This window comes from Scatophagus argus, chromosome 2 (assembly GCF_020382885.2).
Source record: "Scatophagus argus isolate fScaArg1 chromosome 2, fScaArg1.pri, whole genome shotgun sequence".
In the NCBI taxonomy this organism is placed as follows: Eukaryota; Metazoa; Chordata; class Actinopteri; family Scatophagidae; genus Scatophagus; species Scatophagus argus.
The window spans coordinates 18,051,338-18,063,919 of NC_058494.1; the positions used below are offsets into that span (position 1 = coordinate 18,051,338).

At 40.6% G+C, this 12,582-nt stretch overlaps 1 protein-coding gene across 6 annotated transcripts in view; it reads left to right on the forward strand.

Moving 5' to 3' along the window:
- The window catches only part of lrba (LPS responsive beige-like anchor protein), a 176,795-nt gene that overhangs the window by 18,800 nt on the left and 145,413 nt on the right, over window positions 1-12,582 (forward strand). For all 6 annotated transcript variants that reach the window (XM_046415260.1, XM_046415230.1, XM_046415250.1 and 3 more), the window contains exons 2-10: window positions 2,938-3,169; window positions 4,219-4,319; window positions 5,217-5,312; window positions 6,259-6,380; window positions 7,150-7,276; window positions 7,897-8,016; window positions 9,550-9,696; window positions 10,408-10,605; window positions 11,795-11,928. In XM_046415260.1, the coding sequence (XP_046271216.1) occupies window positions 2,938-3,169; window positions 4,219-4,319; window positions 5,217-5,312; window positions 6,259-6,380; window positions 7,150-7,276; window positions 7,897-8,016; window positions 9,550-9,696; window positions 10,408-10,605; window positions 11,795-11,928 (1,277 nt within the window). The remainder of the gene's footprint in view (window positions 1-2,937; window positions 3,170-4,218; window positions 4,320-5,216; window positions 5,313-6,258; window positions 6,381-7,149; window positions 7,277-7,896; window positions 8,017-9,549; window positions 9,697-10,407; window positions 10,606-11,794; window positions 11,929-12,582) is intronic.

The following is a 12,582-nucleotide window of genomic DNA, read 5'->3' on the forward strand; positions in this document are numbered from 1 at the left end:
CCATTATGTTTGTATGTGGGCCAGGTGTACGTCACTGTAGCGTGGCACTACCCTCGGTCAATTCGCTCTGATGGATGGATGACTCGCGCACAGTGTCGGGCTCATAAATCAGCTGTTACTCTGGCAAAGTGGCACCCAGCATCCATTAATGGCAGACCTGGCTGCGATCAGAGGCCTCTACCCCTCCGAGTTAATCCTTGTCATGATGTTGAAAGCCCTGTTATTTATCAACGACTTGCTAAGAGACAAAAAAATGGAAGCGAGAGGTTGTCAGTCAGACACTAATTGGTGCATGTGTTAATATAAGTGGTTTGCTTAAACTCTGGCTTGTTGCCCTAATGGGTGGCAAGTGGATATTTCAAATGAAATTATTTTGTTAGTTTTCTCCTAAAAGATGGGTTGGTATTTGTTTGACCATGTATAATGAGCTTTGACTCATCCTTTGTTTTGAATTTTATTGTATAAATTAATGCTGATAGATTTGTCTTTTTAAGTTCCTTTTAAAAACTCAAATTACCGACTTTCTTCTATGGGATCTATCCATGTAGTTAGTATTGGCATAATTTTTTCCTGGATTTTAAACAACAAGACAACTAAGATGAATGAAATTTTGTTTGTGTTGTTTGTAACTTTGGGAAATGAGATTATGAAGCCACAGAACTTTCGACTAAATAAATAATGGATTAGCCAATGTAATCAAACACAGATTTTGGAAACGCGTTGCTGCAGAATCTTTTGTATGTAACTTTAATGCTGTGAAAAACATAGCACTTCATTTAAACCTCGCTTCCAATGTTCTTGGGTGGCAGACACATTCTCAGAAAGGGCATGTAAAAGTTCTCGGGATGACTAGACACCAGTATGGTAAGAGAGAGAACAGTTGCTGAATCAATGCTTTAATTCATCTCAAATCAAGTTAAAAGTTTGTTTGTTGTTGTGCTGACTCACACATGCGAAATGGGAACAAACCTCCCAGGGCCTCAAAATGCATTTTCAGGAGGCGACTTGCTGTCATGTAGCTAGAGCTGAAACAATTAGACAGTCGCAAGAAAATTTGCAACGGTTCTTGTAATTGAATAATCATCTCCATTTTGAGCGTCTAGATTTCTTTGTACAATAAATATGGTTCAAAAGCACAGAGGGCAGACATCACGCAGGGCTCTGGGGTCTTTTTCTTACATTCATAGACTAAACAGTCAGATTAATTGCAAATTGTTCTCAAATTAAAAGTTGAATTGTTGAATTAAAAGCTGACATAGTGAGAAGAGTTGTCACAGGTCCGACTAAAGTGCCAAAATGGGTAAAATTGGCTGTAAACATTTTGCCTCTTTCAGTTGTTTTTGTAACAGCTCTTAATATTTTTGTATGATATGTAAGTATAAGATATTTTACATTACAGCTTAAATAACAAGACTGTATGAAGGATGGAAGGCTTTGTGTATTAGAGGATTTTGGTCAAAGGTAAAAAACAGTGTTATCGTTCTAATGTTGATGGTTGACATGAAAAAAATTAATAGATATCTATGAGAGGAGGTTAAAGGGACAGTAGGGGAGGTGTGTGTCAGTGTTATCGTCACTTCATCCCCCGTCTTTGAAGATGCTGTGGTAGCAGCATCACCCCAGTTTCCCCCTCCTTCTCTATCTTGTTCTCAACACACACACACACACACACACACACACACACACACAGTTAATCTGACCTCACTCATTTTAATGGGACATTTTCCATTCCCTGCATTAGATCATATTGTGTTCACATCCAGCCTGTCTAACAGCCAAGTACAGCAGTCGCATGTTCATTTTTTTTTTGTTTCTTTTTTTAAATTGTTTTTGTTCGGTCACACCATCTCCATTCCAAACGTGACAGCCTTACTCGTGATATAAATATGACATCAGCATTGTTATTTTCCTTATCTTCTTCTATTAGGTAGAGTTCAATAATAAAAACGTCATCACGGCTATTAAGTTGTGACAAATCACGACCTTCGTGGCTTGCGCAATTTATTCCCGCACACAATGAGCATTGCTCTTGTGAAATAGGACAAGTATTATAGGTAGGTCCTGAACAACCTTTAGCTGGTGGCTGTCTCACATGGTGGAGTGCATTTGCTTTATTTTTAGCTGCCTTTAATAAAGTAGTGTTTTGTTTTTTGTTTGTGTTTTTTTTTTTTAATTCAGCAGACACATCTGTGTGATTGACTGTGTTTCATCTTGCAAGGAAACTGTGAAAATGTCCTAAAAAGTCAGTTCTGTCGTCTCTTAAAATAGTGCATAATGGTACCCAGTGCTGGATGTTAGGATGAGGTTCACATCACCACACGCATTACTGTGCATTTTCTTGTACGTCACAAGTGAGCATTAATTTCAGCCCAGTTCTGTGTCTGCCAGGCTGTGTCAGATGCTGTTAGTATTCCAGGGCCTCCTACAGGAATAAAAGACCTCTAAATTTGCGTCTCACTGTTTTTGTCTGTCTGGATGTCTTAGTTAGTTTCACTGACATGGCTTCTTGTTTGAATTTTTTTTTTTTTTTTTTTTGCTCTGGGTTCATCATAGTGTCTCAAGGCTAACTGTGGACAGTTGAAACTACTGTCAGACAAACAGACGTACAGATAGACTGACAGAGACCTGCGTTTCTCCCCTGACCTTTAATCCACCTGGCTAGCATTGTCTCTGATGCATGATTAATCGTCTGTTTGGGAGTGTGCAGCCACATAATGAGAGCATGTATGTATGTATGTATGCCTTTTCAAAGGTTGTTATTGTGCTTGTGCTTAAAAAAAAAAAGGAATTTACTGCCATTGCTTTTTTTTTTTTTTATTATTATTGCTTTGCTCTATTTACTGAACTTCTGTCTGAAACTAAACACTTTAATTCTCATCTCTCTCTCGTCACTTCCTCCCTCACCTTTCCCTTTGTCTTTGCCCTCACCCCCCTCAGCTGGTCGGCGGCCAGTTTGACCTGGAGATGAACTTCATCATCCAGGAACCCGAGAGCATTGTGTGCATGGTGGAGCTGCTGGACAAGTGTGAGCCCACCTGTCAGGCCGAAGTCTGGAGCATCTTCACCGCCATCCTCAAGAAGAGTGTCCGCAACCTGCAGGCGTGCACTGATGTGGGGCTCATCCAGCTTGTGCTCCAGCGTATATCCACCACTGACAGCATGATCGCAGGTACAGGTCTCTATTTTATTTCTAATGGAAGCATAGGACACAATGTTTTTGTATTATAAGCCATTATAATACGATCCTCGGCTGTTTCACACACTGTGATGCATGACGGCGAAAGCAGACACGGTCGTCCAGTACGTTCTCCCCCGCGTTTCAGTCTAGTCTGTTGCCCATCTGCAAATTAGTACGAATTAATCCCACAGTGTTCGGCTCAGTGAACTTTTGCCTGCTAGAACAGTGCTGGCCTGGAGGGTTTGTGCAGTCAGGCAGGGGTGATATTGCCCAGCAGTAACTAGGCAGCTGAAAGTCATGATTACTCACTACACTACAAATCCTTGTCTTTTTACTTGTTTATACTCCGTCATTAAAATAATCTCATACAACCAATATAAATTATTTATTTATTTTTATTTTAATCGATTGACAGTGACGGATTAGAATGCATCAAAGGCTCAGTGATTTCATCCTACTTGTTCCATTTGCTATACATTAGATTTTCAGAAGTCTCCTCCTCTTATGACATAATAATCTGAAATAAGCGATCTCGTAGGTCAAACCCGAACAGCTGAGCTTTATCGCTTAAGTGGAAAAAAAGACCTGCCATACATAACTGCCACTCATCCTTATATTTGGAGGATTAATCAGAATGTGGTGAACGTGCACACTGGTCATGCATCTGTCATACGATGCCTCGTGTGAGTAATAAGTAATGAAGGAAAGAGGCTTTACAGTAGCTGGTACAGTAGCCGGGACTCCCGGAGTGCACTCTCTATTTTAAGTCATTCCATTTTTTCACTTTTTAACTAACTCACCCTCGTCTTAGCTGCTTAGCACCTCGTAGCTGTGGTGAAAATGCCAATAAAGATTGTAATGACTTGAGTGTTTTTTTTCTTTTGCCAAATAGAAGTGCAAGTAAAGCTAGCTAAAGTGAATGATCATATCCCTAAAATTGTTTTTAGCGAACAGCAGTCTCGCTTCTCCTCAGTCTTCCTGTTGAAATGTGCTCCGTGTATGCTTTTGCATTTAACCTCTGCTGTTTGTGTGTCCTGCAGACCTACTGGTGGACATGCTGGGTGTGCTCGCCAGCTACAGCATCACAGTAAAAGAGCTGAAGCTTTTCTTCAGCAAGCTGCAAGGGGAGAATGGCCAGTGGGTGAGTCAGAGTCATGCCACGGTGATCTGTCTTGGTTGTCTGGGACCAGCATGAGGAATGTGTTCGCAACACTTCAGCAACTGCCGTCCCACAGGCCAATGCTCACATAGACAAGATAAATCATATGAAACCAGACCACTGCTCTGCACTCGTCTTGGATCCAGAGCCTGCTGTACATTATTGATATTAGGTGGTTCATGAGATTACGCAAGTTCTGAATTTAGGTTACTTTTTCCAGTCTACATCAACTACACCATTAAAACAGTAGGAGCCAAAACACTTAGTTGTAAAACAAAAAAAAAAGGCTGTCTGAGCTGAATGTGCTTATAAGGGAATGGCCACAATGAATTTAAGATGTATGATACATGTAGAGAAGATAAGTTACTGCATCCAAGCAGAACCCAGGAGACACAAGGGGAGACAGATGAAGCGAGGAAGAGAAGCAGCGAAACCCATTGATCACTCACACTAATCAAGTTGTCAGGGAAATAGGGCAAGCTGCTTTTATTCTTCTAAATTTCACCTTTTTTTTTTTTTTTTTCAAGCTTCTCTTCATTACGTTTTTGTGAAATATCCAGGGAGACAAGCTGGATGGAATGAGTACAGAACTTTTTACCATCAAGCACTATACTACTGAACATGACAAAGTACCAACCAATGCTTGTACACAATAATCAGTGTACTATGAAGTAAATGAAGATGCAGAGTTCTGAGTCTGAGAGGTAAATTTAGAGCAAGCAGAAGCAACTTGCTTTTAGTTATTTGTGGCAGAATTCATGAACTGAAATTGTCCAACGAGGGTTCTTATGCTTTCATGTGCGTGTGTTTGCCTGATGGGACATCAATGCTGACAGCTGACTAAAACAATCCTCATGTTTTTTTGTGTTCTTCCCTAAGCCTCGTCATGCAGTGAAGCTTTTGTCAGTTCTGAAGTACATGGCCCACAGGACGGGTCCTGACTCCTTTTTCAGCTTTCCAGGGAAAAATGCAGCTGTGAGTATACTACATGTCGTCCACCAATGCACCAAAATGTGAAAAAAAAAAACATCACCTTGAGTGTATTTACTCATAGACAATGAGCTGACTAGCATTAACTTTAGAGGTTAGTGTTGCACTGATGTTTCAGCATGTGAGCAGCAAGATTTCCCACTAGATATCATTGCAAAAACAAAGAGGTGAGCCACCAGAATGTGGAACCCCACCATCTCTGCCTCCCAAAATTTACAATAAGTCCTTTTTTTCCACCAGATATTACATGATCATGTCTCTTGAGTCCTTTTAGTGTTAGTGCTTTCGTAGCTGGATTCCTGTGAGTCAGCCATTCACTGACCGCTGCAGTTTTTCTCTAATTAATGAGCTTTACACATTCTCCATTTTCTACTCTGCCATTAAAATTCAGATCCTGCTCGAGCCCTAATGGCTGTTGTGCTCTTGCTGAAATACTATACTATAAAGTCCGTATAAAGAGTTGAAAGAAGTCGGACTGAATTAATGATGATGTGGCTGTTGCTATACAGCTTTGGACTATTCAGCACCTCAGCCACCTTGATCTTTGTCATTAGTATCATGAAAAATTGGGGGCTGTGCAGGATGGGATGGGGAGGGGGGTGTTGTTCTGCTTTCAAACTGACCTGTTGTGCTATGCAATGGTGTTTTGTTCATGTTCACTGAATCATTTGAAGGTCCACTGTGTGGGATTCAGGAGGATCTATTGGAAGGAATACAATTTAATGTTCCTAATTCTGTTTGCGTTAGGAAGCAGGTCCTCTTCCACAGAATCCACCATGGAGAACTGATGTAGCCCAAAATAGACAAATGAAACTGTGTGTGTGTGTGTGAGAGAGAGAGAGAGTTTGTTGCCATCTGCAACCTCTTTGGACCCCTAATTCCACAGCTGGTCAGGACCTTCATCTTCCTTTTGTTATTTCTTTCCTAACAGGCTATAGCTCTGCCTCCTATTGCAAAATGGCCATACCAGAATGGGTTTACTTTCCACACATGGCTCCGCATGGATCCTCTCAACAACATCAATGTGGACAAAGACAAGCCTTACCTATACTGGTAGGTAACAATACCCTTCTTTGACCAGTAAACCTAAACCTTTGCCCTTTGTTTGGCGTTTAAATGTTTAATTGTGTTTGAACATATATAGAATACAGAAATAGAAAGGAAAGGAAGTACTGCACATTTAGAGGTTAAATAATACAAAGAGAGGGGAATTGCATGAAAGGTGGTGGCTGCACAAGTTTTGAATAGCATTGAATTTAAATTGTGTGTGAACATATGCATGTGTACATGCCCGCGATAGAAACAGAACTTATCTTAAATGCATTTGAATCCCAAAAGGTGCAGCCTCTGGTCTCACTCTCAGTCTTTCCTGTCCTCTCATTTTGTACGTCCCCTCTGAGGAGTGAATAATTCAAGCGTTCTGATCATTTTTTTTTTTTCGACCAATAATTAATTTCCGTCAGTAATCTAATTTATGCGACAGGGATCTGTTTGGGCTTCTGTGAAAATGATAACCAAGCTACGTCCAACGAACTGCTTGAGAGAATCTGTAATAAAACCTCCTCTTTGGCACCATGCTTGTCTAAAAAGAGATGAATTCACTAAATCACATGCTGGGGTCCTGTCTCGCCGGGACATGGGGAATGATGGGAAAAGCGAAATTATTGTTTTGCTGTCTTTATCCTTTTGGGACCCTTTTTATTAGGCATTTTGGACACAATAACCCATGTTGCCCTTGAAGGTAGTCAGCATGAAAGTGTGTAGGTGCACTCAGAAGCTAAAACCCTGTGTTTGTGTGTTTTTTCCCTTCATTTCTTTTCAGTTTCCGCACTAGTAAAGGCCTGGGTTACTCTGCACACTTTGTGGGCGGCTGTTTGATAGTGACCTCATTAAAATCCAAGGGGAAAGGATTCCAGCACTGTGTAAAGTACGACTTCAAACCGCAGAAGGTAGGAAGGGAAAGAAAACTGGTTTGGTAACCTAAGCAAACTACGTGTTCGTGCGCATAAAAAAAAGGAAATGTCTCTTTCTTAATAGATCACAGAATTCCCATCTTGGCACACAAATAACCAATGCACGCTCACAAACGCACATGCGCTCGCACAATAAATCTAGACCTTGCTGTAAGAAAGAACTGTCACGTCTTACCTGACTCAGGGGAGCAGCAAAACTAGAAGGAGGAGGAATGAGGGCAATGGGAGAGAAGGATTATCCAATACTCTCTCAGTCCCCTCCAGGCACCGCACACACTGAAGGCCAGTGCAGTCTGAATGATGCTCTGCCTGTAGACAATTTGAAACATCCTCCTCCTTCCCCCTTGGCATGAAGGCACCACCTTACCTCAATAAACCTCATGAGGACTCGGTACCCATTTTAGTTGATGTTTCACTCTATTTTTAATGCCTACTCTTTCATGTCCGGAGGAAAACATAATAACCTATTTCACTGTGGTAACATTGGTAACCTGTTTTACTTGAATCCTGAAATGTGGTGGCGTCAAGCTAATTTTGTTGGCAAGATTTCCAACATAAGCTGGCTTCTTGATATGTTTTTGTGTGTGCTGTTGCAGTGGTACATGGTGACTCTTGTTCACATCTACAACCGCTGGAAAAACAGTGAAATTAGCTGCTATGTGAACGGGGAACTAGCATCCTATGGAGACATCGCCTGGTTTGTCAACACCAGTGACGTAAGTAGAAACATTTTTTTTTGACCATTTTTTTTTGCTGTTTGTAAATCATTCGGGTTGGGGGCACCACAAAATCCTGATTTATATCTAAATATCTGAAAAAAATCCCATAATTGATAATAATTGAATAATTGGTCAGAGGAATCGATTGACATTTTGGAAATTCTGCTTTTTTGTTTTTTGCTTTTCCTGCCAAAAGTTTGAATTCTGTTTCTCTCTCACTGAGGCCACTCTGTTGTATCACTGTGACTGAAACCAACCAGTAACAAATGACATCAGCCAGGTCCACTCACAAGCATTAAACAGCATAAGTAGACCTACATTAAACAGGAGAGAACTCACTCCACAATCAGTCGTTCTCTCGGACAAATAAAGCAATAAATATTTTTAAAAATGCTTAAATATACACTACAGATATTTCTGTGGCTGGTAATATAGGCAACCAAAGTTAAGTCCGTGTGAGGAACACATGATGAGAGAGACAAGAGACGAGGGCAGGCTGGAGGTTTATGGGAAACTGCAGATTTTGCCACGTTTGTAAAAAACCCGGCTGCTTGGCTCCCTCTGGCTTCTGTCTGTAGTTTTATATTCACAGTACAGGCATAAAACTGTTATCGACATTTTCATCTAACACTTGGCGAAAAACCAAATAAATATATTTCCCAAAATGTCAAACTATTCTATTAGGCTGGTTATTTTGTGTGGATTAGTGTGTTCTGTGTGTATTTGCAAGCCACAAATGTTACTGCATGAATGTTCCAAGATTTTATATGAACAACTCCAGCTGCTGTCTTGTAAACATCTACATCTGGGTTGATGCAAGTAACCGATTTTGTGTTAAATATCAATTTCAGGCGCATCTATTGCTGCATGAGTGTGTACCAAAAACTGAATGGCAAACATCCTTCTCAAGCTGTCCTTATTCAGAGATACATCTAATCTTAGTCTTTTGCTTTCAGAGGGCTCGGGGGGGTGAAGCCATTCTGTCCATGTTTTAGCATGGATTGTAGAGTGAGAAATGACTACATATTCACACACTGTGCACCTCTCACACATGACTATATGAAGTCTGTCACAGTCCCCAGCATTGCTTTCTGTAACGCTGAGATATGAGAGGCTTGAATCAAAAAAATATTTTTTTTTTTTAGGAATGAAAATGCCTCCATGGTGGCCTCTAATCCCTCTACATGTGTCAGCATGTCAGAAAGTAAATTAGCAATTTGATTGAGATGTGGCCTCATCATTCTCGAGCCTTCTGCTTGTGCCTCACTGACCATGACCAGAGGGAGATGGAATATGATCATGTTAGCTCCAGTATGCTTATAGAGTATGTTTATAGAGGCTGTGTGTTGCCATTTATAGTTCATGTTAACCTGCCTTTTCTCTCTGTTCTCTCTGTCTATTTTTGGATTTTTCATCCTTCCTGTTTTGATTCTTTCTTTCCTTCCACCCCCCCTCCATCCCTTACTTCCCTTTTTTCATCTTTAATTGTCTATTTCTGTTTTTTCTTTTTCGGTTCCCCTCCTGCTGCAGACGTTTGATAAGTGTTTCCTGGGATCGTCTGAGACAGCAGATGTCAACCGCGTGTTCTGTGGACAGATGGGGGCAGTTTACCTGTTTGGCGAAGCTCTCAGCGCTGCTCAGATCCTGGCTATCTATCAGCTAGGTCCAGGTTACCAGGTTGGAAGACATAAAACCTGAGATGTCTGTGTGATGGTTATATGTCAAACAAAACCATAGAACATCTTACACGGGCAAAATGATGCATTATAATCAACATTTCTTTTATTATGCTGAAATCTGTAATGGGTTTTCACTATTTTCATATCATGGAGGAGACTTCTGAAATGCAACAAAAGGAAGATTTAACATGGTTCAGTTGGCTTTCTATTCTCTAATGAGAAATGTCTATGAGCCATCATATTACAATAAATTATTTGCATTCGTCCAAGTTATTTTCCTCTACGAGATAGTTGGACTGTTATCGACAATGTGAGATCACATAACGAACTTGACAATAGATGCTCTGCCGTGTGTGCTGCAGTTTTAAGGATGAAGGATGTTTTTGTTATTGTGAGTAAGTATATGAGTAAGTACGGTGTGTCTCCAGTCTCCGTCGGGAATTGTCTGTACTTTGCCATAGTTCTGGGATTTTTTTAAAAAGAGAGGCTTGGGAATCGACAGTCAAAAGTTTCATTGAAAAGTTTTATTAAACAGCATTTTTTCCTGCAACGCATATGAAACAGAGTCTAGTAAACTTGACATCATCTTAGTGACCAAACATTTTGCTGTTTTGTAAATTAGACGTGTGTGTGATACAAGTTTGTCAGTCTGTTTCTCCTATGAGTGTATTCCACTAAATGTCTCTCCCTTCTTCTTTGTCCTCCTCAGGGCACATTCAAGTACAAAGCTGAGAGTGACTTGCTGTTTGCAGAGCATCACAAGACCTTACTGTATGATGGCAAGCTGTCCTCTAGTATTGCCTTCACTTACAACCCACGCGCCACAGACGCCCAGCTCTGCCTTGAGTCCTCCCCTAAGGACAATGCCTCCATTTTCGTCCACTCGCCCCATGCGCTCATGCTGCAGGTAACTGTGCTTTTAAAGTAAGATTTTGCTCGTATAGCAGGTGATAACTGTTCTCCATGGAGCTGAAAGCCGTTCTGCTAGGATTCCCATCATTTAAATTTAACCTGAAGTCAGCATGCTGCACTGACATTAAGGCAATGTGGGTCCAAATTTGCTCACCGCCTGTATGCCTGCTCCTTCCCTCTCTACTCCATATGTGCGACACATTGCTCTTTCGTTCTTCCTCTGCGATAATAAAAGTGGCCCAGTTGGTATCCTTTCATTTTAATAGGCTCATTAGGTCAGAGGTGCAAATCTGTTGGGCTTGCCAGACTGCTGCAGCTGCTGAAAAATGACATCCTGATGCTCTAATTGTGGAATTAGCCGTTTCTTGGACCGAGATTTAATTTGGACCTTCATTCAGTTAATTGTGTATTTTTCTTGTTAGAAATAGGCAATGGACTTTGTGGAAGTTTTCCATATGCTGCTTACACATACACACACACACACAATATAGTTTTTTCACTCATGTGGAGTTTTCGTTTCTCAAGCACTAATTGAGTTTTCTCTCATGCCCTCTCATCAAAGCAAATGCTTTGTTTCCTTTGTGAAGAGAGGCTTTTGATGTCACACAAATATGCTCCCTCCATCACACAAGCGCACATGCACACACGGTGATATATGAATGGATATATGACCTATATTTTGTGCTGTGCAGTGCCGTCTTCGACAAAGTCAGTTGTATAGAAAAAGTTTTTCCTGTTTGTGTCTCAACATATACAACAACACAGACACCAAACTGAGGCCGCAGACCATCAAAGAAAATGTGGTCAGCTTTGCCTCATTTTCCATTGTCATCATGTTTAAGTCACAAAACAAAACAAAACACTCATCTGTGAGATTTGGAATTGTATTTACTCTCTCAAGTTTATCTGCAACCTGGATTCATCAAGGAAGCTTCAAAATATGGCGGCAATGCTTCCTGGGGTTCCTGTTCCTGGAGGGGGGTAAAAGAGGATTGTGGTCGTGCAATCACCTTTTGGTTTGCTTGTGACTACAACTTGCAGCTACTTGCAAATACTTTCGAATATGTCAGCGCATCTAATTATTGCGCAACACTGCGATTGTCAGAGCGAATATCTCCATATCCAATCTACAAATGTTTGTCATGTTTCATGTTAAGTCTGGCCACTTGTGTTTGTTTTGGTAGGACGTGAAGGCTGTGGTGACTCACTCAGTCCAGAGTGGCATACACTCTATCGGAGGCGTTCAGGTCCTCTTCCCTCTGTTTGCACAGCTGGATTATTGCCAGCCCTCCAGCCATGAGCTGGACACCTCTGTCTGGTAAACACACACACGCACGCTCCCTCACGGAACACTATTTGTCGTTTGTATTTGTCCTTGACTAAACTGGGATTTTGTTTTGTTACATCAAGCCATTGTGGCCGTTTTGAACATTCAAAAAATATTAAGGCTGGTTAGTTGGTTTGGGTTAGTTGAGTAGCTGGATCTTACTGGTGAACTGAACATTTACAGATTGAAAATAATATTCTGTGAAGCTGAGATAAAGTTTAAAATATCAAGATATAATCTGTATGTAATGTATTTATATATTAATAATTTCTTTGTGACAGGTGAACATACTGGTGCACAAAGTCACTTTTCTTTCCTGGTTATGCACTGCTGTACACAGTTCTATTATACATATGTGTACAATATTCACTGCCATCTACTGCACATTTATAAATACACTTGGCGCTGTTGACAGCACTGTTGTCATTTCACACAGTGTCACACTATGGATATGTATTGCACATATCTTAATTCTTGTTTTATTCCATTTTTGTTTTGATATCCTGGTTAATATTTTAATACTTTTGTAACTTACTTATCCCTTACAGAATCAATACAGCATATCTATCTATCCATCAATCTATCTGTCAGTCTATTACGTTTTATGGATGGTACACAGACAACCAGTGCAGTTTCTTATTTTTC